Source organism: Cornus florida, unplaced genomic scaffold, assembly GCF_030987335.1.
Source record: "Cornus florida cultivar Cherokee Brave unplaced genomic scaffold, ASM3098733v1 CherokeeBrave_3.0.0_Hap2_Chr09, whole genome shotgun sequence".
Classification (NCBI taxonomy): domain Eukaryota; kingdom Viridiplantae; phylum Streptophyta; class Magnoliopsida; order Cornales; family Cornaceae; genus Cornus; species Cornus florida.
The window spans coordinates 61,997,047-62,023,232 of NW_026775579.1; the positions used below are offsets into that span (position 1 = coordinate 61,997,047).

Consider the following 26,186-nt stretch of genomic DNA (forward strand, 5'->3'; position numbering starts at 1 on the left):
TCGCGAGATCGATTTTATGATAGATTTAGCTCCAGGCACTACGCCTATTGCTAGGGCACCATATAGGATGGCACCAGTGGAGATGCGAAAGCTGAGGGATCAAAATCAGCAATTACTCAGCAGGGTTTTATTCGTAGGAGTACTTCACCCTGGGGAGCACCGGTTTTATTTGTGAAGAAGAAGGATGGTTTGCTTCGTCTGTGTATAGATTACAGGAAGTTGAACAAGATTACTATTCGTAATAAGTACCCTTTACCCAGGATTGATGATCTTTTTGATTAATTGAAGGGAGCTATCTATTTTTCTAAGATTGATCTGCGGACTGGATATCATCAACTTCGGGTTAGGGAACAGGATGTTCCAAGGACAGCGTTTCTCACTAGATATGGATCTTATGAGTTTCGAGTGATGCCGTTCGGGTTGACTAATGCACCAACGGTCTTTATGGATTTAATGAACCGAATCTTCAGGGCCTATTTGGATCAATTTGTCATTGTCTTCATAGATGATATTTTGATTTACTCGAGGTCAGAGGACGATCATGCTAGACATCTTCGGATAGTCTTGCGGATGCTTCGTGAGCACCAGTTGTATGCCAAGTTTGTGATACCCCTCGGATCCGAGACACGGGTTGATCAGGCCCAAGCCCAAACCGAGGGATATCAAACAATTAATAACTTTAAAACGAACATGGAATACAAAAATGAATTTAAAAATAAAATTTAAGAGCTGAAAGAAAACTAAAAGATAATCCTTAATAATTTTAAATACTTAAATTTCGATAATCCAAAACTCCATAAGTTAAACAATTATGGAATCCATCTCCAATGGACCCCTAATAAAAATCCCAAACTGAATGAAAGTAAAGCTGAAGATAAAATCCAAATCTATTTTCTAGAAAGAAGTCCTACATCGTCGGTAGAGTGGAAGATCGTCTCTGCTCAGCACGAACAAGCTCAAGCCTGGAACTGACGTACACCTGAAAAAGAGGAGTGGGTCAGGCCCACGAACAAGTTCTATCCTACTACAATCCAAGCAGAGACTCGATACGCATGTACATACTAAATAGTTCAACAATAACTAATAATCTATACATAACTATATCCACACTACTGGACTCTCGCTAGACTATGAAGAAGGTCTCAACCTGAATAGAAGGCATCACATAAAACGCACCTGAATGGGCATGAGTACCTAACCTAAACAGGGTATACCTCAACCCTCACAGCCAGCTACACATCCAACTGCGTATACGCACCCTAACCGTCGACTCTGAGACTCAAGCTCATGTCACGGTATCATAAAAATATATTTAAATTCCGTTCCTATCCATCCACACGAAATCCAGTAAGTCATTCGGCGTATTCAACCGTACCGACTTATATATATATATAAGGAGGACTTTATTTAATAACCCGTACCCTTATTCCAAAATAAGTAGGACTTAGCTACTTGAGCTAATTTAAACCCAGTATGACACCGTCCCATACCGGTGCATACAATTCCATCCGTCCAACAGTTGATAAGGCATTGACAATTAAATAACAATATCAACCATTCCAAACTAAGCATGTTAGAGTAGAGTAAACAACATGCTTAAGGAAACCAATATAGAAACCATAACTTGATCACACAGAACTGTGTCTGTAAATATAACTCTATTCCCAGTTTCCATATAATTAACCCAGCCCAAATAAACATTGTATCAATTTGTTCCATGGCATGCAAAATAAATGAAAGTAATGTATCATATATATAATTTTCTGTCCAACAAATTGATGCACTAGGTTTTACAATTCAACCATCAACTAATCCTTAGCAAAAATATAGATTTAAAACATATATATTTTTTTTCAAATATATGTAATTAACAGTGAACCAACTATCACAGAAATTCTAAGAAAAGTTAGAAATACAGTATCCAAAACCAAATAGGTCTGCAAGGCACATACAAAAACCATACAGTTTTAACGATTAACACTCGGTGCCTAAATTTATATTACTCTGTTCCTTTAGACTCTAATCTTCCTTTGGACAGTCTCTAAACACTCATTACAGTAATTAATCTTTTCAATCAATACTAGAAATTCACTAACCAAGAGGCTTCCTTATTGAAAAATAAGAACAGAATGTAAAAACTCTGAAGAAGACAACATGGAGCAGACTCAACACCCTTCAAACTTTAATCCCACACCAGACCACTGTTAAACCATCCATTACAGTACTTAGTTTCTATTAGAAAACTTAGAAATTCCATACCCAAGAACCTGTCTCACTGAAAACCAAAAGAAAAATCAATAGAACGAAAAAATTGGGAAAAACCAAAATAGAGCAGGCTCCAAAAACCATGGAGCCGCCTCCATTGGCCTTGGAGCTGACTCCTAAGGCCTTGGAGCCACCTCCTTTACAAGGAGAGCCAGCTCCCTCCAAGGGAGAGCCGGCTCTTTCCCTTCTCCTCTCTTTGTTCTCGTATTCAAGCATCGTTTACACCTTCGGCACTTTAGTATTTTGGTTTCCAGAATTTGTACCTTACTTCTAGTAGATTTCCACCCTTGTTTATGTCCTTAGTATACTACTAGCATGGATTTAAACAAAGAAATTTACAAGAAAGTTTCAAGTGTACTCAGTTTAACAAGTATAAACACATACTGATATGCTTCCAATTTCTAAACATGAAAACATATATTTTCTTTTTGTTTTAAACATGTAACTCAACCTGAAACTATTTAAGTATGCAAAGAACACAAAGCCTAAGGGAGAGAGTTAAGACAGAACTTGCCTTTGAGACTTTTGTTCAAAATCTCTACGCCGTCTTCGAAGGTTCCCGGCAATTCCTACTGACAAATTCCTCTGTTCATCCTCTGCCTCCACAGACGTGTATAGGTTTATTTTTCTTTTCCTAAAACCCTAACCAGAGGTAACCTATATATTTATAGAGTTGTACCAAACCCTAAATTAATTCCAAGCCCCAAGCTGAATCCTAATCGGCCCAAAGATACTTAATTAAAAACCTACGTCGGCTACAAACGTGACTTTTAAAAACAAAACCCTAATTAAATATAATTAAATCAAGACAATTAACAATTAAATTAAAATAATTAAACTATTATATTCAATTAAATTAATTCAAATAAAACAACTAAATTAAACCACTTAAACAAAAATAAAGAATTAAATACAATAATTAAATAAAACAAGTCATAATAAATTTACTAATTACAAATAATGTGAGCAATTCAAGTAATAAGACATTTAAACATGCCATGAAACTTAAACACCAATTTAAACAAGTAACAAGTATGTCAAATAAACAATTAAATAATTTAAAATTCAATTAAAAGAATAAATTAAATACCAGTACCATCCTTTTGAAATTAGGGGTATTACAAAGTTCGAGAATTGTGAATTTTGGTAACGGGAGGTAAAATTTCTGGGTCACATGGTGTCAGAAAGGAGAATAACAGTGGATCTAGCCAAGGTCTCAGTAGTGGTTGAGTGGGGACAGCCTACTTCACCTACCGAGATTCGTAGTTTCCTCAGATTGGCAGAGTATTACAGGAGGTTCATCCAGGGGTTCTCAAAGATAGCGGGACCACTCACTCATCTGACTAAGAAGGGTGTATGGTTTGTGTAGGATGAACATTGTCAGAAAGCTTTTGATGAGCTGAAGACTAAGTTGACTTCTGCACCAGTTTTGTCTACCCCACAAAGCGGAATAGAGTATCTTGTCTATACTGATGCTTCTTTGCAGGGTCTTGGATGTGTTTTGATGCAGAAGGAGTGACCGATTTCGTATGGATCTCGGAAGCTTAAGCCTCATGAGCTTAATTATCCAACACATGATTTGGAGTTGGCAGTTATGGTCTTTGCCTTACGTATTTGGAGGCATTATCTGTTGGGTGAGTCCTTTAGATTATTCAGCGATCACAAGAGTCTGTAGTATTTGTTCACTCAGCGGGAGCTGAATATGAGACAACGCAGGTGGTTGGAGTTTGTGAAAGACTATCACTTTTCTATACAGTACCATCCAGGGAAAGCGAATGTGGTGGCGGATGCACTCAGTCGCCGACTTGTTGGTAGCCTTTATGCTCTATTCATTTTTGAGTGGAATCCTTTAAAGACAGTGGATGAGTTGTCGAATGCTTTCATGGCTTGTATGGTAGTTACACCTTCTATTATTCATAAGGTGTTAAAGGCACAACTCACGGATTAGCAGTGCATGGACAAAGTTGCAGAGATAGCTTCTGGTGAGGTGCCATTTTACTATGTTGGGGCTGATGGAGGTTTAAGGTACAAGGGACGGTTAGTGGTACCTTCTGCTGACGAGTTGAGGAAGGATGTAATGACGGAGACTCACCATTATAAGTTTTCTGTTCATCCAGGAGGGGACAAGATGTATCAGGATATGAAGCGGCAGTTCTGGTGGGCAGGTATGAAGAGGGACATTACTCTTTTCGTTTCGCAGTGTAGTACCTGTCAGATGGTTAAGATTAATCATCAGAGGCCGCCAGGAGCTCTATAGCCACTGCCGATCCCGGAGTGGAAATGGGAGAGCATTTCTATGGATTTTGTAGAGGGATTGCCTAATTCCTTTAAGGTTCACAATTCTATTTGGGTTATTATGGACAGATTGACGAAATCAGCTCATTTCTTGCCTATTCGCACTGACTTCACCTCGGAGCAGTTGGCGAGACTTTACATTTTGAAAATTGTAAAGTTGCATGGAACTCCATTGTCTATTATATTGGACAGGGATTCGAGCTTTATGTCAGGATTTTGGAAGAGTTTTTAGCAGGCTTTGGGTACATAATTACACCTTAGCATTGCTTATCATCCTCAGACTGATGGATAGACTGAGAGGGTTAATCAGATCATGGAGGATATGCTTCGGTCGTGTGTTATTGACTTCAAGGGTAACTGGGAGGATTACTTGCCACTTATGAAGTTCGCATATAACAATAGTTTCCAGAAGACTATTGGTATGGCACCATTTTAGGCATTGTATGGTCGACCGTGTTGATCGCCTGTTTATTGGATGGAGGTTGGTAAGAGTAGATTCTTGAGTCCTGAGTTCATTAAGGATGCTTCTGAGAAGATTGCTCTTATTCGGAATCGCATGCGTATTGCTCAGAGTAGGCAAAAGAGTTATGCTGATCGTCGTACTCGTGCTTTGGAGTTTAGGGTTGGAGATCAGTTTCTACTCAAAGTGTCGCCTATGAAAGGTGTCATGCGCTTTGGGAAGAAAGGGAAGTTGGCACCGCGGTTTGTCGGTCCATCAATGATCATGGATCGTGTTGGAGTTATTGCTTATCGGTTGGCACTTCCGGATAATTTGGATTGCGTACATAATGTGTTCCATGTTTTCATGTTGCGGAAATTTCTACGAGATGAGGATCGGTATCAGTGTATCAAGGTTGGAGAGATTGAGTTGTAGCCGGATGTAACATATTTGGAGTCACCGTGTCGTATTGTCGACCGTCGGGATCAAATCCTTCGTAATAAGGTTATTCCTTTGGTGCGTGTTCAGTGGAGTCATTATAATGAGGCTGAGTCCACTTGGGAACGGGAGGATGTCATTCGCTCGTAGTTTCCTAAATTATGGGAAGAAGGTAAGAATGAATTCCGAGGACGGAATTCCTTTTGTTAGGGGGGAAGAATGTAATACCCCTAATTTTGAAAGGATAGTCCTGGTATTTTACTTAAGTTTTTGGTTGCATTTTTTATTATTTAATTGTTTTATTGCTTGGTTATTTGCATTAATTGTTATTATTTGATTTATTTCAATTATTTGAATTCTGTTATTTAAGTGACTTATTTTATTTAATTGGATTTTGTTTTATTTTAATTGACTTAATTATATCCTGAATTATTTTAATTATTTTAAATGCGTTAATTGATTTTCTTATAATTGTTTAATTATGTAAATTAGTTAATGGGATTAAATTAGGGTTTTGGTTGCTGTACGTAGTCACGATTTATTAAGCCACCTTAGATATAGTGCGAGATTGGTCAGTTCCCGTCTCTAACTTATATTAGAATAAGAATTAGGTTTTCCTTAAAACCTATATAAATATATAGTTAGACGTCGGCTTAGGGTTAGAAATCAAAAACCCAGTTCACATATACAGAGGGACAGAAGAAACAGAGAGAAGCAGAGGGAACTAGTTACGCCGGAAAACTTAGGAAGACGACGTAAAGATTTTAATTCAAAATCTCGCAGGCAAGTTCTAATCCTAACTCTTTTCCCTTGGCTCGTATTCTTTACATGACTAATACATCTCCAGGATTAAATAAGAATTAAAAATTAAACTGGGTTGCATGTTTGAGATGCTTAAAACCGGATGTGTTTACAAGTTGTTTATTGTTTGTTTTAAATTCTTCCTTGCGTAACTTTTGTTTTAATTCATGTAAATTGATGAATAATGAAATTAATTAGTTCTATAACATGTTGGGAAACAATAGAATTAATTGAGTCTGCAAGTTTGAATTTGCTAAAGCAGTTGATGTTCATGAATGCTTAAATTGCTCGTATTAAATCCTTTTTGCAAAATTCATGTTTAAATTGATTTTGGTAATTGAGCAAAGAATTTAATGGATTTTGGAACATGTTGGAACCTAACTTAAACATCTAAGTACCTTAGGAATGGAAGTCAATTCATCAGAAACACGCCGGACGTGAAAGAGATGAAGGAACGGAGGAGAGTAGGCTCTTGATTTCAAAGAGCAAGCTCTTTGGAACAAAGAGCAAGCTCCATGGAATCATGGAGCCAGCTCTTGGGAGCAAAGAGCAGGCTTTAAGCTTAGGAAAGCCGGCTCCAAGCAAGAAAGAGCAGGCTCTCTTTGAGAGAGCAAGCTCTTTCGTTTGGTTTTCAGTTTTTTTTTTTTTTTTTTTTTTTTTTTTTTTTTTTTTTTCTGCAACTGTATGGGCTACGGGACTTGGATTTTGGGATTTTTAGATTCCGGAGGAAGCTATATTGGGATGTTTAGAGGTGTTCTAAGCCTTGTGAAAACTTTAGAGAGTTGGGTAATGCATAATAAACCAGTAGACGTTGATAGCTGGAACAGTAGTTAAGTTTTTATAAAACTGTTGCTACTTTAGTGGTGGAGAATTTAAATTTCTGAACCTTGGTTTAATCATTCTCTGTGAATGGAAATTTTATTAATTTAGTATTATTAAGAGTCACATGAAATCAGTAGGTTGAACAGTATATAATTTTAAGTAAATATGGGGACTGTTCTTGGAGGTGGAGGATTTAAATTGCATAACTTTATGTGTAGCAATCTATCTGTGAATGGAATTATTGTTTAATCATGTTTCCATGGTATAATATAAGCATGTTAGATTCCAGAATGATTATATGCTTATAATGGATAAATTTACTTATACATATGTTAAATGTATTAGCAATGCTTGGATAATTGTGTAGTGGTGTAAAGTAAGCATGTTCAATTAAATATTTTGAATCTGCTTATTATGAATTGGTTGGTATTTACATTCTTGATCTGTATTATCAACTTCTGGACGGATGGATTATATGCACTGGTATGGGACGGTGACATACCAGGAATGGTTTAGTTTCAAAATACTAAATCCAACCTGTATTGGAATAAGGGAATGGATTATAAATAAATCCTACTTCTATTTATGCTAAGTCAAAGAAGCTGCGCAAGCTGAATGACTAGCTGGATTACTTGTTATCTATGTTGAGTCAAAGAAGTTGCACAAACTGAATGGCCAACTGGATTTCTTATGGATGGATAGGATAGGACTTTAAATATATTTTTGTGGTACCGCAATATGAGCTTGAGTCTCAGAGTCGACGGTTAGGGAGCGTATATGCAGAAGGATGCGTAGCTGGCTATGTTGGTTGAGGTATACCCTGTTAAGCTTAGGTAGTCATGGCCACTCAGGTACATTTTGCATGTTGCCTTCTACTCAGGTTGAGACCCGCATCATAGTCCAGTGAGTGTCCATAGTGTGAATATATATATATATATATATATATATATATATATACGGATTATATAGTTATTGTTGAGTTGGTTAGAGTGTATATACGTATCGAGTCTCTGTTTGAATTGTAGTAGGATAGAACTTGTTCATGGACCTGACCCACTCCTATTTTTCAGGTGCACGTCAGTTTCAGGCTTGAGCTTGTTCGTGCTGAGTAGAGGCGGTCACTCATTCTTCCGACGACGTAGGATTTCTCTCCATGATATAATTATGGATTTCTTCTGGTTTTATTTTTCAGTTGGGATTTTCTTGTTAGTGGTCCACTGGATGGATTCCCGAGTTGTTAAACTATTCGAGGTTTTGGATTTTAAGTATTTAATTCTTAAAGGATTATATTTTAGATTTCTTTCAGCTTTGAATTATTTATTTCTTAAATTCATTTTGTAATTCTGTGTTCGTTTAAAATATTAATTGTTTGATATTCCCTCGGGTTTGGGTTTGGGTTTGGGCTTGATCAACTCGTGTCTCGGATCCGAGGGGTATCACACATATTGCTATAGATTTTATGATAGGTCTTCCAAGGTCACGGAGGGGCAATGAAGCTGTATGGGTCATCATTGACAGGTTGACCAAGACGGCTCACTTTTTGCCTATTAAGGCAACAGATGATGCAGAGAAGCTTGGTGTACTTTATGTGAAGGAGATTATAAGGTTGCATGGAGTTCCAGTAACCATTGTCTCAGATAGTGATGCCAAGTTCACTTTGAAGTTCTGGGAAGGACTTCAAGCAGCGTTTGGTTCAGCGTTGCATCTTAGTACAACATTCCATCCATAGACAGACGGCCAGTCGGAGCGTACTATCCAGATTTTGGAGGATATGCTTCGGGCATGTGTGCTTAACTTGGGTGGCAGTTGGGAAGATCACCTACCGCTTATTGAGTTTGCTTATAACAACAGTTATCAGGTGAGTATTCAAATGGCTCCATTTGAGGTGTTGTATGGTAGACCTTGTAGGCCTTCTGTTTGTTGGACTGAGGTAGGCGAGACAGCCATCTCAGGACTCGACATTGTACTCGAGACTACCGAGAAAATTAAGCTGATCAGACAGAGGTTACTTACAGCTTAGAGCCGACAGAAGAGTTATGCGGATAAGCGGAGACGGCTGTTATCCTTTGAGGTGGGAGACCACGTTTTTCTTCGGGTTTCTCCACGGAAGGGTTTGATGAAATTCGGGAAGAGTAGCAAGTTGTCACCACGATTCATTGGACCGTTTGAGATTTTGGACCTTGTAGGAGAAGTTGTCTACAGACTTACTTTACCGCCACAGATGGACAGAGTCCACAATGTTTTCTATGTGTCGATGTTACGGAAGTACTAGTTGGGTTGATGTGGACATTGATGAGGATGTTTCCTACGAGGAGGGACCAATTCAGATTCTTGACACACAATAGAAGGTGTTGAGGAACAAGACGATACCCATGGTGAAAGTTCTTTGGAGACACCACGGAGTAGAGGAGGCTACTTGGGAGCTCGAACAGGAGGTTCGCTCTAAGTACCCAGCGTTATTTTCTTCTTCAGGTGTGTCTTGATTTTGGGGACGAAATCCTTTTAAAGTTGGGGAGAATGTAATATTTATGACATGTCTTATATATATATAATGTTAATTGAATAAAACATTTTGCAAAATTGGTGGGACCCACTCCTATTATTTACTACCACATGTGAGAAAGGGTTATACAGACACATTTTTTTGTTTTCCAATCAGCGTTCTCTCTCTCTCGGCCAGTGTTCTCTCATTCGCTGCTTTGGTTTCTTTTTCTTTTCTTTTACAATTTCAACTCTTGATTATTCTCTCATTTGTTGGAAATTTTGGATGCCATTTGCGGCAAATTGAAGCCCACGACGATATCTTCAAATCCATACCAACAATTTCAGTTTTTGGCTACTTTAGGGAGTCCGAAAATTGTGACCCATTTTGAGGGTTTAAGGTGAAAATTGGGGGTTTTGCATAAAATAGAGGTAGGGGTTCCTAATTCACCTTTTTCTTGCTCCTTTGTGAATCATCTTATTTGATTTGTTGTCAAGCATGTTAAATTGTGTTAGTTTTTCCTTGAAATGATCATATTGTTGTAATGAGATATGTGTCTATGTGTTTTAATTGGTGTTACACGAAATATATGTTTTTATGAATTTAATTCCATGTCTTACTTGCTTACCATGCTAGAATTTTGTTGAAGGAAGTATGTTAATTTTTTTTGAAACTTCTTGTGAAGCATGCTAAGTAATTAAATCTTAAAATTGGCATGTGATGATAAATGTTGCTATGACCAAAAACCCATGAAGCATCTGTGTACTTCATTGGGAAAGAGATGGGAACATGAATTTGATAAAAAAAAAATAAATAAATAAATAAAAGTATATACATATATATTTTTAGGAAAGAATTTTATGAAAAACTCGGCTGCCTAGGAGTTACCTAGGGACCGCGGCGTTAGTGAGGCCTAGAGGGGACTAGGGAGATCGCCCTAGTGTGGTTGAGTTACCTGGGCCCCAAATGACGCCATGGAGTTGCCATGGGTCAGGGACAGTGGCCAATCCTCCTCTTGTGCCGTCATAGAGTTGCCATGGGACAGGTTCACTAACGGTTTGGAAATGATAATGGAAATGGTTTTGGAAAAATGGGGAGTGACATTGCATGGCACGACATCTCATTGCATGGCATATTTATTTGTGGTATTGGATTAATGGTGTGGTATCGTAGTTATACTTTTACTCCCGGTATGGTATGATCCCAATTTCCTTATTCCTATTCATTGTGTGGATTCACGGGGTCTCAAGAGGTGTGCCTTAGGCACTACCTACTGAACAATTTTGCTCACCCCAATTATTTAACATTTTTTAGGACTCGGAAAAGAAGTGGCGGATGACAATCCCCCGCAAGCTTGAAGAAGATTAGGAGTTGTATTTTGTTATCTTTTGTATCTTAGCCCATTTTTTTTGTATTGTCTCAACTATGTAAAAGAGTATTTATTTTTGCAAATCATGGCCCTGTAATATAACTAAGATACTTGATTGTTTTTGTTGTAAACTGAGACCATGTAAATGCTTAAGTTGAAGAAGATGACGTTGATGAACTAATTTGGGAAGGTTGTTGATGTTGTGGTATTGGGGAATGCATTATATTTCTTTTGTATTGTGTGTTGGGGCAGGTTGGATAGGTCTTGAAAGGTCGTCGTTTTTTTTTCCATTTGAATAGGTTGTTGTAGGACCATTTTTAGCGAAGGTCATACCGAAATTTTTTTTAAATTTTTTATTATTTTCGGTATTTAGTTTAGGGTCGTTATAGTCTGATAAAGGGTTTGCGGTATGATCATTGATTATTGAAATTCTTCTTATGGTTTTTCCTACTGGGATGGTTAGTGTGGTTGGGTAGGTAGCTCGGGTTTTTTGTTGTTTTTTTAATGGGCGGGTGACGCATTGACTAGCTACCACAACGGTTACAGAGTGTGTGGGCGGGTGACTAGCACTGGCAGCTACCACAACGTCCTACATATCACGGTATCTCACATTGCCTGGGGTAAGGATTTGAATTTTATTTTGTGGTTATTGGTGTTTTTGAATATACGAAGACTATTGGATCTGAATTTTGGGGACGAAATTCTTTTTAAGTGGTGGAGATTGTGATGACCTGAATTTTAGGATTTAAATTTATTTTATGATTTGTAGTTGTTAAGATTGATTTTTTTTTTTTTTTTTTTTTTTTTTTTTAAATTAGAGAGAGAAGAAAGTGAAATTGGTGATATGATGATGGGTCCCATTTGAATGGTATTTAAGTAGTTAGAATTTAGTTTGTTACATATAATATATATATTGTATGTATGTTGTTAGGTGATGTGGAGTGAAGATGAGAAAAGAAAAAGAGAAATTAATGGAAGGAAGGTGATGGAAGGTTCCAGCGAAAGTGGGTTTTGATGTGGTGTGTTTGTCTGACGGAAATGAAGGAGATAGAAAGTGATGAGTTGGAATTGTTGACTTTGGTTACATTTATATATATATATATATATATAGTGTATCAGATGGAAGAAGATAAGTGAGGCAGGGAAATGACATTTTGCTCCGATTGCCCCGTATATCGAATATGGATCATGAATTCAAGATCCAACTCTTATCGAGTCGTATTTATTTTTTTTTTACCATGCGCTTTCCATTCATATGTTTCTTCTTATTAGACTTTTATGCTCTGTTTGGAATGCTGGATTTGATGGGATTTGAATTTGAAAATTGAATTTGTCTTGTTTGGAACTACAAAATTATAAAAGGGATTTGATAATTATGATATTTCAAATACTTTTTTAATTGCGTTTAAAATCTAGTATAAAAAGTTAGGATTTGACGGGATAAATATTCATTAATTATATATTTCCTTAATTAGCCCTACAACGTCTTCTTTTTATTAAACAATTTTTCTCGTTAAACCCTATCCTATTAAATATCTACTATCATATCTCAATCCCTAACGTTTTTCTTCCTCTTCTCTTATTTAACTAACTCGATGCTACTAGTTCATCATTCTCTGTATAACAATACCATTGTTTTAATGTATATATATATTTTCCTTGAGCATTCCAATTTTTTTTTTTTTTTGGGTATATTTCAATATCTTAAATTGCGTTTAACAGATTGATTCTCAAAGTTACGGAACTTTATTACCAAAAGTTTGTGTCAGATTGATTTGTATTCTTATACTTAAAAATTTACAATAAAGAATTTTATAACCAAAAGTCATACTCCAATCCTCCCTAAATTTTTTTTGTTTGGTATACTCCAATATCTTAAACTGCGTTTAATAGATTGATGTATCACCACTTTTGTATTCTTGTATTTAAAAATACAAAGATACAGAATTGCTCTAATCTTCCATAATTCACACCAATTTTTTTTTGTTTGGTATACTCCAATATCTAAAACTACGTTTAACATATTGATCTACCAGTATTCTTGTATTTGAAAAATCTACAATACGGAATTCAATACTTTAGTTACTTAAAAATTTAAACGAGCATAATTTTATAACCAAAAGTTATATTTTTCAATTCTTCAAAATTCACACATATATATATGCGCCAATATTATCTTTAATAATTGTTCTTTTTTGAAAAAAAAAAAAAATTCATGTTTCAAGAGTTCCATCGCGTAATCATTCTCCTTATTTGTCTTTTTGATGTAATTTTGGAGTATATTTTACAATAAAATAAACATTTCATTTATTATTTAAACAAGGACAAAAATAATATTATATTATTTTTATTCAAAATCCCATTTTAAATCCAATTTATTTCAAACATATAAATAGAATTTCCTTTTAATTATAATTCCTATTTCAATTCAGATTCTTTTTCATTTTAGTATGATTTTGACCCTTACTTGCGACTCAACTTTCAAAAGCACCCATTTCTTTCTTCTAACTTCTAGTAAAGATTCTCTACTACATTAACATTTTGTTGCCAAAATACTTATTATTATTATTATTATTATTATTATTATTTACTCATCGACTATACTCATTCTACCTTCGAAATAATTTTTACTGGCGTATATCATTGTGAGTTTACCATTCCACCATTGGATTTTAAATGCACATTCGTTTATCATCGGTTAAAAACTCGAGCTCCTCAGTGACATGTGATTTCTCCAAGAAAATTAATTTAGTCAAATTTTAGCAATCCTATGGGCACTTCAATATGATAAGCTTCACAATTGACTGACGACATGCATTATGAATTATGGTTGCAATCGATTGCTCCTTTTTTGGCACAAGGCCACACTCTCTCTCTCTCTCTCTCCTCAATCCATATACACATATATATGGATTGAGGAGACATGTATGTGTGTGTATATATATTATTTGATATATACAATTACAATCTTACCATTTTCAGTTTCCAGTTTCAACAAGTATGCCAATATATAAAAGTTACCGTCATCAGACTCACTATCTTCAAACCAGATTCTTCATGGAAGAATGAATATTGTTATCTACAATTTTATAAGCATAACATGACAAATTGAAATTGCCAAGTATCAAAATGTTTAAAAATACCAAGAGATAGAGAGAGAATATGGTCATGATATCACTTTAACCAAGGAAAAGCAGTGCCTTACTCTCCTATGAATGCAGTATATACTATGAGGGAGTTTTAAAATGGAATTACATTGAGAGAAAATAAGGAACTTACCATTCATCCCTGCAATGATTTTAAATTCCACAACACTTTACATGGTAGCTGAATTTCCCTTCGTCTTCCCAGCAACTAAACCTTTAAAAGTGAAATGGCGTGAAATTAAATGTTAGGTATTATTTAAGCACAATTAATTTGGCAATTCAGTCCTTTACAATTGTGATCACATTCTACACAATAATGATGTCTGAAAATACTTTTTTAATAATCAAGTTTCCACAAATGGATTATGGAATAGATCTAATGATCCTAACAAATAACCACGAGCAGCAACATCCACTCCGAGAGTGTAGAAATCCACATTGTACTTGAGCTTGAACATTGATGCTTTCCCTTGGCGCGAACTTCTGAATCATATTGAGGAGTGCAGGGTCTTGACCTGTAGTGTATCGTGGATGTAGTAACATAGAAAAAGTAGACGCATCCGGTGAAAAACCTTCTTGGTCATTTGCTCTAAAAGTGGCACTGCCTTGTCACACTTTTTCCTCCTAATATATCCTTGGACTATAGTGTTGTAAGTGTGAAAATAGAGTTGTGCGAGTGCGGAAACTGTTAGTTGATTTCAATTGTGATTAACTCATTTAATGATCTAGATTTGATTATTAGGTTAACTTGCTCAATTTATGATTGATTAAATTGTATGATCAATTAAACATTCAAAAATCATAGATATAAATACTTTAAAGTAAGCAAGTTAAGTTTAGAGAGATTGCACCAGGATTTTTAGCGAGGAAACTCCAGTTGATAAAATATGTCAACTGTTTGCATAAGAAAAACCTTGTAGACTGTTCAGTTCAAAGTAAACTGATCCACTATATTTGAAACAAAGTACACCGAACTTTGACTCTGGCTCATACTCTATCGTTCTACCAAACACCAATTGCTGACAATCATCTGGCTTTGCGACTCCCCGTTCAACAGCAACTTGACCTCAGGCTTATACTTCATATTTGTAGAAGAGTAGTAGGTAGATCAGACAACACTCCTCGAATGCTCCAACCCTTTCAAAGTGTGATCGTTTTTACCTCTGTTCTTCAAGATCTGAACTCGACGTAGAAGAATTAAATCATGCTCTTCATACGGAATATCTGAATCTTCAATATAGCTTCAATTCCGATGAGATAGAGAACAACACCACTAAATCACTCATGAATATATGTGTATGCTCTCATAAATAAATTCAGAATAATCATATTTGATTTTCTGAATTTTCTCTATCTAAAAGGCTTTATCAAAATATAGAATTGATTTTTTCTAAAGTCATGAATAAACCTCTGTGTATGACAAGGTTTATATAGAGTTTATAAAGTCCTAATCCCTCTAAAAATATGAAATTTTTCGTACATAGGACTTGGAAAGAAGTTGGGATCAAAAAGGAAACATTTAAAAGAAGGAAACTGAAATTGGAATAGTACCAGGACTTCTTGAACCCGTTCAGAGGGGCTGAACTGGTTCAAGATGACCAGTAAAGAATCCCTCGGATTCTTGAACCGGTTCAGCCCCCTTGAACCGGTTCAAGATGGGCAGTCTTGAAATTTAGACAATTCTTCTGATGTTGAACCTATTCGATAAATCTTGAACCAGTTCAAGATGGACAAAATGTAAAATCTTGTTTAAAGCCTTTCAAAACCCTTCCTAAATGTTCTTGCTACCTCTCAAACATTTTAGAGCGTTGTTCTCATTATCTCAGAGTGTAATATATCATGAACACTTGAACTTCTTCAAATCCGCATCCGATCTTCAATCTTCGAATTTTTTAAATAGGAAAATTACAACTCGATCGGTCTTATTTTGACAATAAAATTAGTCAATTACAAAATATATATCTCACAATAAGTGACACTATTAGGCAAACAACCAGTCTCTTCCCTTTTCCTGAGAAGCTCCTCAGCTTTCTCCAGTAGTCTTTCTAGACAAAGTCCCTTTATTAGTATAGTATACGTCCAAACATCAGGTTGTAGCTTTTTAAGAAAAAGGTCATCATAAAGACCCCAAGCAACATCAAATTTTCCATTATTGCAAAGTACATCAATGAGGATGTTGTAAATATGAATTTGAGAATTTAATCCATTTATTTCCATCGTGTGAAATATTGACAACGCTTCAGAAATGTGCCCGTTTTTGCACAGGCCATCCAATAGGACATAGTAAGTGTGAGTACTTGGAATTTGACCTTTATCTTGCATCTCACTTAGAAGCTTTCTCGCTGCAGCACATTACCATTTCGGAACAACCCTTGCAGCATAGTTGTATAAGTGTCAATTGTGGGTTTCAATCCTTTATCTACCAAGAGATGCATGGCCTCATCAATCTTCATTTGCATGCAATATCCATTGATCAGGATGTTATATGTAATATTGATAGGCACTGTGGAGGGAAAAAAAACTCCCTCCAATAAAAAGCGCACACGTCACCACTACCCATATCTACATTCCAAGGACATATAAGGCCCATCATGCTCAAGCCCAAATTGAGGGTATTTACAGTCCAAGACCATTGTTATTTGTCCTCCAACCTCCATCAAGGCCGAATCAAGAAGTCATCAGCCCAGCTTATTAATATTTAACATCCGGCCTGTTACTCAAGCCCAACCGGATCAAAATATGTTCAGCCCAGTTATTCAAGAATGCACAAGTCCTACCAGTTGAAGGATTTACTGTAGAAGGAAAACTCTGAGATAGGAAGTTCTGTACAAGGCAAGTTCTATGTATGGAAAATTCGACAATGGAAAGAACTCTATTAGAAAAGAATGTTTATATGGAAAGAATTGGAGGGCAAGTAACGCGAGTCCTACCATAATTTTGCAATCTTTTGTATATAAATAGAGGCTAAGACCTCCAATAAAGCCATCAACCAATTCTACGCTTCTCTATATACTGTTCTTGTTTATTTTCATTATTTGTTGAGTGAGTTGTTTTATTTTTCTCAATCATTATTGGGTGAGCGAAATTCTACACCTACACTTTGGCGCCGTCTGTGGGGAACGTATAAAAATATACTCTCACTTGTTCTTCAAATCAAATCCTTAGTCGTGTCTGGAATGTCAAACGGAGAGTCAGCAATGAATCAACAGATAGAATTGATGCAAAAGATGCGAGAAGAGTTCTTGCACCAATTTGAGACACTCCGGCAAGCAAACGATATGAGTGTCGCCTAGATAGCTGCGCTTCAGCAGCAGACTCATACGCTGCACACGGCCATGGCCAGGCTAACGCCATAACCACCACCAGGCGATGCTGCAGCACTACCCCCCACCTGAAATTTACCTCCGGTTCACGAGCCTCCAGCCAGCGAGACACCACCCAATGGGGCTCGACCTAATGAGGTTCAGCAAAAGCAAGGGACGAGGTCCGAGGCGGTTGCTTCGGATAATCTCCCGCGTTGCACACAGGACGAACAGGCTGAGTCCAGCCATAGGCTTACGGTATGGTCCAATGGCGTTCTAGATGGCACACGCGTACAAGATGCCTTCGACGAAAAGAAGCTCTTACGAGTTCAGACACCAGCCGAGATGGCTAGAGAGCACAAAAACTCCTTGATCAAGACCCCCTTTACTGACGAGGTGTACCTTGTGGAGAGACCAAAGAAGTTCACTATGCCATCTTTCACCCAGTTCGATGGGGCAGGAGACCCCTCTCGGTATCTCGATCATTATGCGCAAAAGATGGCACTAGACGATCATAACTATCCGTGGATGTGTAAGGTTTTTCCTACCAGTTTAACCGGAGCAGCGTTAGAATGGTTCAGGAATAGGCCACACAAGTCTATCCCTGATTATGAGACCTTGTGCACTATGTTCTTAGCCCAGTATTGCGGAAATAAAAAGCAGAAGAAAAGTATTGCCAGCCTTTTCACCATAAGGCAAAGGAAGGGAGAAACTCTACAAGATTTTTTATCCAGGTTTAACATGGAGGCCTCGGAGATAGCAGATTGCCACCCTGCCACGGCAATCGAAACATTTAAGTTGGCAATGATCCAGAGAACAAAGTTTCACACATCCTTGGTCAAATATTCCCCCTCGGATATGCAGACTTTGAACGCTAGGGCACAAATCTACATTCGATTGGAGGAAAACGTAGCCCATCAGTGGAAAACAAGTCTCGAGAGAAAGCTGCGAGCACAAGGATGCAGAAGGTTCCTCATACCGCCACACAAGTCACCCAAGCGTCTGAGAAGAGGCGAAGGACAGAGGACAGGCTTACCCCTCTCCGTACTACCTTGGCGCGCCTATTCTAAGAGAATAAGACGAGGTTCGCAACTCCTCAGCCCATGAAACAACCCTTGGAGCAGAGGGACAAAAGCAAACATTGTGCCTACCATAAAGACTATGGGCATACCACCAATGACTGCAGGTCCCTACAGCGACAGGTAGAAAGCATGATAGCGAGAGGAGAGTTGGTGGAGTATCTCGCCACGAAGGAGCACGTAAAGCCTCGGGAGGTTAACCCTCGACGGGTAGAGGGCGGTCAGGTAAAGGTTATCCATGCTATACACGGAAGGTCAGAGGATGATGAAGAGTCTGAAGAGTTGTACATATCCAGGCTGAGAGAGGCTCATAAGTTACGAAGATTGTCTTCGGTAAACACGGTTGCACCAGGCAGCATCAACATTGGATTCGGTAACAATGATCTTTCTAGAGTCCAGCGCCCGCATGAGGACCCCTTGGTCATCAGCCTCCTGGTAGCGAATTATATGATCAGGAGAGTGCTGATAGATCCGGGAAGTAGCGCCAACATCATTACAAAAATAGCTTTTGATCAGTTGGGGGTTTCACCATCATCCATCAGGCCAACTTCCAGCCCCCTAATGGGATTTGATGGTACTAAGGTGAATCCGCTTGGGGTGATCGATCTATCCGTTACTGCAGCAAAGAGGACTCTGAAGGAGAACTTTGTCGTGACGGAGATTCATCCATCTTATAACCTCATTATAGGGAGAGGTTGGATCCATCGTATGAACGGAGTCCCCTCTACCCTTCATCAAGTAATGAGGTGTTTATCCCCAGATGGCAGGGAAGTCATCGACCTCTGGGGAGACCAGGTGGCTGCAAAAGAATGTTACATGACGCTACATGAAGCAAAAAAGGCGTCGAAATCACCTCAGTTAGAGGCGAATCCCAAAGGCGTAATCAAATAGCAGTTACAATATCCTCTGCCCAAGTATCTCAAGGCAGAGGAAGAAGCCAAGGCTGAAGCACCTACCGAGGAGTCCCTCGAAGCTATAGAGGTAGTCCTCGGAGACCCTCAGAAGGTCACCTACATTGGCTCATCTTGCACAGCCGAAGAGAAGGAAACAGTGATCAGGGTCATTCGGTGCAATTCAGATGTCTTTGCCTGGGATCACTCGGACATGGTGGGGATCGATCCTATGGTCTCATGCCATAGTTTGAGGGTTAACCCAGAATTCAGGCCGGTCAAGCAGAGGCACCGACGGTTCGCAACTGAACGGAATCGCATAATAGCCGAGGAAGTAAATAAACTATTACAAGCAGGATTCATTCGAGAGGTGCAGTACCCACAGTGGCTCTCAAATGTAGTAGTCGTTCAAAAGAAGAATGGGAAATGGAGAGTATGCGTAAATTATACCAACCTTAACAAAGCTTGCCCAAAAGATAGCTTCCCTCTGCCCAAAATTAATCAAATGGTGGATGCTACGACGGGTTATGAGAGGCTCACATTCCTCGATGTATACTCCGGCTACAATCAGATTCCCATGAATCCTGAAGATGAGGAGAAAACCGCTTTCATTATAGAGACGGGCACTTACTGCTACAGAGTGATGCCCTTCGGCCTAAAGAATGCCGGAGCCACCTACCAGCGACTTGTCAATAAAATTTTCAATAATCTGCTGGGGAACACAGTTGAAGCCTATATCGATGATATGGTGGTCAAGAGTATACGGAAAGAGGACCACCCGAAGCACCTCCAGGAGGTCTTTGATACTCTCAAAAGGTATAGTATGAAGCTGAACCCCACCAAGTGCTCCTTCGCCGTCTCATCAGGACAGTTCCTCGGGCACGTCGTAAATAAAAGAGGAATAGAAGTAAGCCCAGCTCAGGCAAAGGCACTCATACAGAACCAGGAGCCAAAAACCCGCAGGGAAGTGCAAGTTCTAACCGGCTGAATTGCGGCTCTCAGCCGGCTCATATCCCGATTATCTGATAAGTATAAACCTTTCTTTGATGCTATTCGATCCAAAAGCAAAGATATGTGGGGACCTCAGCAGCAGGAAGCTCTCAATCAATTGAAAAGCTACATGACGAAACCCCCGATCCTTTCTGCTCCAACGCCCGGAGACACTCTCATCCTGTACTTAGTAGTATCAGCTGTAGCAACGAGTGCAGTGTTGATCAAAGAAGGAGGCAAGTTTCAGCACCCAATCTTTTACATAAGCAAAACGATGACGGATGCTGAGACACGGTACAGCAAGACCGAAAAGGTAATCCTGGCGTTAATTTATGCCAAGAGGAAACTTCGACATTACTTCGAGTCTCACAACATAGTGGTACTTACAAATCACCCTATACAAGCTATCCTAGCTAAACCAGACCTGTCTGGTCGAATTACAAAATGGGCTATTGAACTTAGCTCTTTTGACATCACCTATGCACCGAAGGTATCTCACAAGGGGCAGTCAGTAGCGGATTTCCTACTAGAGTACGAAGATCAACCTGAGGAACCGACACTTCAAGAGCTATACTGGGAGTTACGGGTTGATGGCTCTTCCAACCGGAAAAGGGCAGGGGCCGGGATTGACATCACAACACCCGAGGGTACCAAGCTGCAACAGTCAATTTTGCTAGATTTCCCATCTACTAATAACGAGGCCGAGTATGAGGCGTTGCTCGCCGGACTTCGGCTAGCTAAACAGCTACATGTACGGTGTTTAAAAGTTTTTAGTGACTCACAGCTTGTGATCAATCAAGTGACAGGGCAATATTCTCCCAAGGAGGAACGTATGAAGTCATACAAAGATGCTGTAGAGAGTGCTATCCGGGAGTTCGATCAAATCGAGTTCCATTAGGTACCACGAGATGAAAATGCCGAAGCAGATCGATTGGCCGCAGCCGCATCATCTTCAGATGAAGAGTTGATTCGGCTTGTTCTAATCGATGTTCTCGAAGAACCTAGCATTAATCCCCGGCAAGAGGTGATGGTGATCCCGGAAGTACCACGCGAGCCCTGCTGGATTGATCCAATCGAGGCCTACCTCAAGGAAGGAGTTCTCCCGAATCAGAAAGCTGAGGCAAGGAAGCTTAGGCTTACCGCGGCTAAGTACGCAATCATCAATAACCAGTTGTACCGAAGGTCATTCTCCGGTCCCTATCTCAAGTGTTTAACCCCTACTGAGGCTCTCACAATTCTAAAACAAGTTCATGAAGGAGATTGTGGAAACCACTCCGGAGGAAGATCCCTTGCACACAAAATTCTAACCCAAGGTTATTTTTGGCCATACTTGGCTCGGAATGCCGAGGAATACTCAAGAAGATGTGACAAGTGTCAGCGCCATGGTCCAATAAAGCACCAACCTGCCGAAGGTTTGCACGCCATGGCTAATCCATGGCCGTTCGCCCAATGGGGGATTGATATAGTAGGACCATTACCCAAAACCATGGAAAAAAAGGAGCATGTGCTTCTGGCTACGGATTACTTCACCAAGTGGGTGGAAGCTGAAGCCTTCTCTAGCGTCACCCACGAAGAAGTAAAGCATTTCATTTGGAGCAACATTATTTGCCGGTTTGGGGTATCAAAAGTCATCGTAATGGACAATGGTAAGAACCTCAATAACAGAAGTACAAGGAAGTTCTTTAGCGAACATGGAATCCTGCAAAAATTGGCTGCAATTAGTCATCCACAAGGCAATGGGCAAGCTGAAAGAACTAATCGCACGATATTCGGGTGCTTAAAGAAAAAATTGGAGAAATTGAAGACAAAGTGGTACGAGAATCTCCCTCAAGTGCTCTGGGCCTATCGAACCACTCCAAGACGACCCACGGGAGAAAGCCCATTTGCTATGGCATATGGATCCAAAGCTGTCATTCTTACCGAGTCCATAATCCCAACCCTTCGGACATCCTTGGTACTGGAGGGGAACAATGAGCAACAACTCGAACATAGCCTTGATCTTGTGGACGAAAGGAGAGATGCAGCAGCAATTCGTCTCACGGCATACCAACAGCAGGTGTGTAATAGTTATAACGAACGTGTCAGATTCAGGAGCTTTGTGGTAGGCGATTGGGTTTTGAAGCAGGAGACAGCTCATGTAAAGAAACTGGAACCTAATTGGACCGGACCCTACAGGGTTACCGAAGTAGTGGGGAAAGGAGCATATCGTTTGGCCGAAGTTGGTGGACGTCCCATTGCGCGTCCTTGGAACGCAATACACCTGAAAAGGTATTTCCATTAGTTAAGTTTGTCAATTTTGCTACAACTTCTTCACAAATAAAGCTGCGTATATCCACAGTCAGCCAAACTTTTTGCTTCTATATTCAGTACAACTTTCCTCTGTTTTTGTTTCTTTTTATAAAAATGGGGGGCCATACTACTCTATGATTATGCGATTTTTATGCATGCGTGGCATTCGTCACGATGATTTTTTCAAAAAAAAAAAAAAAAAAAAAAAAAAGAAGCAACAACAAAACATGAGTTATGGCCTGTGCTTAAAACTTTCTATCCCACATCGACAAAAAAGTATGTGCTACACTCTATTATATATGGAAATATTCAAATAGTTAATCACGGTGTAAGGAGGACCCACTGGTATTTAAGGCTGTCAAGCTCAATACCAGAGGCATTCCTTACATCGACCTTTTTGACAAAATTTAGTTTATGTCCCACATCGGATAGAAATAGAAAAGAAATGCGGTTCATATATGCGTGGTCCACAACATTTGGTTGCCAAGAAGGGAGTATCAGTGGAGGAGGCAGGTCTCCAAAGTCAACAAATGGAAAACTTCATAGCCACTGTTACTCGCTTTCTTGGCCTCTTATCATTTTTGAATCCTCGGCCTCATGATAAGTGGTTTGAGGAAAAATATAAAACAAACTTCCCCTCAGGCTCAGCGCCGGGGAGTAGTTCATTCGCCTCGGACCTTGAGTGTCCGGTTCGGCAAAACCTCCCCTCAAGCTCAGCGCCGGGGAGTAATTCATTTAACCTCCCCTCAGGCTCAGCGCAAGGGAGTAGTTCATTCGCCTCGGACCTTGAGTGTCCGGCTCGGCAAAACCTCCCCTCAGGCTCAGCGCCGGGGAGTAGGTCATTCGCCTCAGACCCTAGGTGTCTGGCTCGGCAAAAATCTCGCCTCAGACCCTAGGTGTCTGGCTCAGCAAAAATCTCGCCTCGGACCCTAAGTGTTTGGCTCGGCAAAAATCTCGCCTCGGACCCTAAGTGTCCGGCTCGGCAAAACCTCCCCTCCGGCTCCACGCCAGGGAGTGTATAATTCGCCTTGGATTATGCCCAAGACAGCTTCGGACCCTAAGTGCCCTATTCAGCACTAGTCCTCCACGACTCAGTGCCGAGGGACAATTCGCCTCGAATCCTAAGTGTCCGAGACAGATTTGGACCCTAAGTGTCCTATTCAGCAATATTCCTCCACACTCAGTGCCGAGGAATAATTCGCTTCAGACCTCTGGTGCCCGGATCAGAACTCTTTCCTTCGGACTCCAAGTGTTTAATACCCTATGGATGTGGATATATCATAAGTTCATCATGATCCACCCCACATCAGGAACACATGAGAAAGGAAAGAGTATGTATACGTCTACTGCAGGCAAGTAAAAGGCAAGGAGGGTTCATTTAACAGTTAAATCATTGTCCATATGAATCATCCTGAGATATCAACTAAACTGTTAAAAGGATCTCCTCTTCCCACCATCCTTGCTTTTTCGCGGATAGCGTAAATCCGAAGCATAAAGATAATGTTTATTGTTTAAACACATTACCAGTCAGAGAAATATGAACAGTATCAAAAGCATACAGCAAAAACAAGTCAGGTAAGCCTAAAACAGAAAATTATATTCATTATCCCAAACAGGCTGTCCATAAAAACAAATTACATAACTCTACTTCCTCTTCGGATCGAAGGGAGTAGATTCGAAAGCATCCACTACAGTAGGACTTGGGGTAGGAGGAATTGAAGCCACAGGAGCAGAAGAGCTAGGAGTACCCTTCAGGTGCGCCTTCACCATCTCGGCAAAGCGGATTTCAGCTTCCAAAGCCTCTGGCCCTTCATCGTATGGGAAGTGCACTCCCACCTGCTTGTCAAAAGCTTCCGGATCCATCGTCTTAGGGCCTGAGCCTTGATTATAGTCAGACCGGAACGCTTTAGCACTAGCCAGGTGCGCCAGACAGGAGTAGCGCCCCTGCATTTGCTTCCCCGCCTTGAAGCAAGTAGTAAGAGCCTCGGTCAGGCGTTGAACTTCGGCCTGAAGAGAATCCACCTTAGCCTCAGAGGCTGACAACTGCCTCTTATACGCATCCTTGGCTTCAGAAGCTATCTTCAGATTGGTAGAGGCAATAGTGGCTCTCTTCTTTGCATTGTCAAGATCCTTTTCCAACTTCTTGATGGAGAGGGATTGAGCTTCAGCAGTGGCGCAGAGGGCCATGGTGTGGTATAGACTTTGTTTAACAGGGGAGCAAATATAAGCATAAGTAGAAACATAAGCAAGCAAGAGTAACATAATTCTGAAGGAGCAATGCGAACCTCTATGGCCCGGACCGGGGCAGAGGGGAGTAGTTGTTTCAACCCCATTTGGCTGATGGCTTCCTCGTCCTTTGGGAGCCACATTCCTCGAGCCACCGCCAGTGCAGCCGAAGGGTCTGTAATCACAGAATCCCCTGAGTGCAGGACTGACCTGTCAGCCCTGGTGAAGGAAGGAGTCCAAGGAGCCCCAGTCTCAGCCAGAACAAAGGCCCTGACTTCATCTTCAGGTTCGGCCTCTCCAGCCTTTTTCCCTCTGCTCTTAGAAGGGACTTTGCCCTTGCCAGAGGATGAGGGGTTGAGGCAAGATTTCTTCATTGGTGGTTCCTCAACCTCCATCTCATCCTCAGTTGATCTAATAACAGCCAAGGGTTGGGCATCTTCGGCTTTCTTTTTTAAAGCCTCAGCCCTCTGTATCTCCTCCTCAGTCATGGGGAAACTGTCAAAGGATGGTAGAGACAGATCCATGAGGTCTGCAGCAACAGCACTGGAGGCAATATCCTTGAGGTTTGAAGAAGTTAGCAGGTCCTCGATAGGCGAGGGGTCACTCCAGACTCGTTCCTCAAGAAAATAAAGTCTGTTCCTTGCTGCGGAGGATGGGAATGTAGCTGAAAAAACACCAAGAAACTCATAAGTACGGCGAAACATTAAGATTTGGCAAGGAAAACAGTCAGAACACTTGGTATGGAGGGAGGTTAAGTATTCTATACCTAATTTCCTGAACTTGCGCAGGATGGGGAGCGTAATTGATTGGGGCACGAATCATTTTCCTTTAACTATAACCATCCTTTCTTTCCACTTCTTTTCGGATGAAGGAAGGTTCATGCATATCCTCTGATGAAGGGGAGAGGTAAAAAAGAAGCGACCAGGCTCGGTCCCATGCTTAGATATATTGTAAGTAAGCAGAAGGTCGGCAAGGGTCAAATCCAGAGCCTCTAATTTCCGGCGCACCAACAGTGCCGAAAGGATGCAAAAGAAATTAGGATTTACCTGAAGGGGGGCAAAACCCAGCTTATTGAAAACTAAATGATAGAAGGGATGAAGAGGGAATCGGAGGGCGTTAAGATGCCCTACCAAAAGAAGCAACTCATCCTCCTCAATTCCCTCGCCGGAGGTAAAATCGGCACCCTCGGGATATTCTGTAATTTCTACTCCCTCAGGAATATCAAATTCTTCCATTACCGAAGCAATAGAGAACTTGATGCGGCGAATAGAGATGATTGCTTTCTTCTCTTCATGAGTAAGAACATAATCAGAGCCTGAGGTGGATGTCTCGGTTGGAAGAGGGGAAGTACCT

The 26,186-nt window shown here is 39.9% G+C and overlaps 1 protein-coding gene across 1 annotated transcript in view; it reads right to left on the bottom strand.

The window, feature by feature from the left end:
• The window catches only part of LOC132272695 (putative pentatricopeptide repeat-containing protein At1g12700, mitochondrial), a 29,229-nt gene that overhangs the window by 1,764 nt on the left and 1,279 nt on the right, over positions 1–26,186 (bottom strand). The window contains exons 2-4 of the mRNA XM_059773795.1: positions 24,132–24,188; positions 16,025–16,399; positions 14,502–14,572 (exon numbers count right to left, since the gene is read on the bottom strand). Coding sequence (XP_059629778.1) covers positions 14,502–14,572; positions 16,025–16,399; positions 24,132–24,188 — 503 coding nt within the window. The remainder of the gene's footprint in view (positions 1–14,501; positions 14,573–16,024; positions 16,400–24,131; positions 24,189–26,186) is intronic.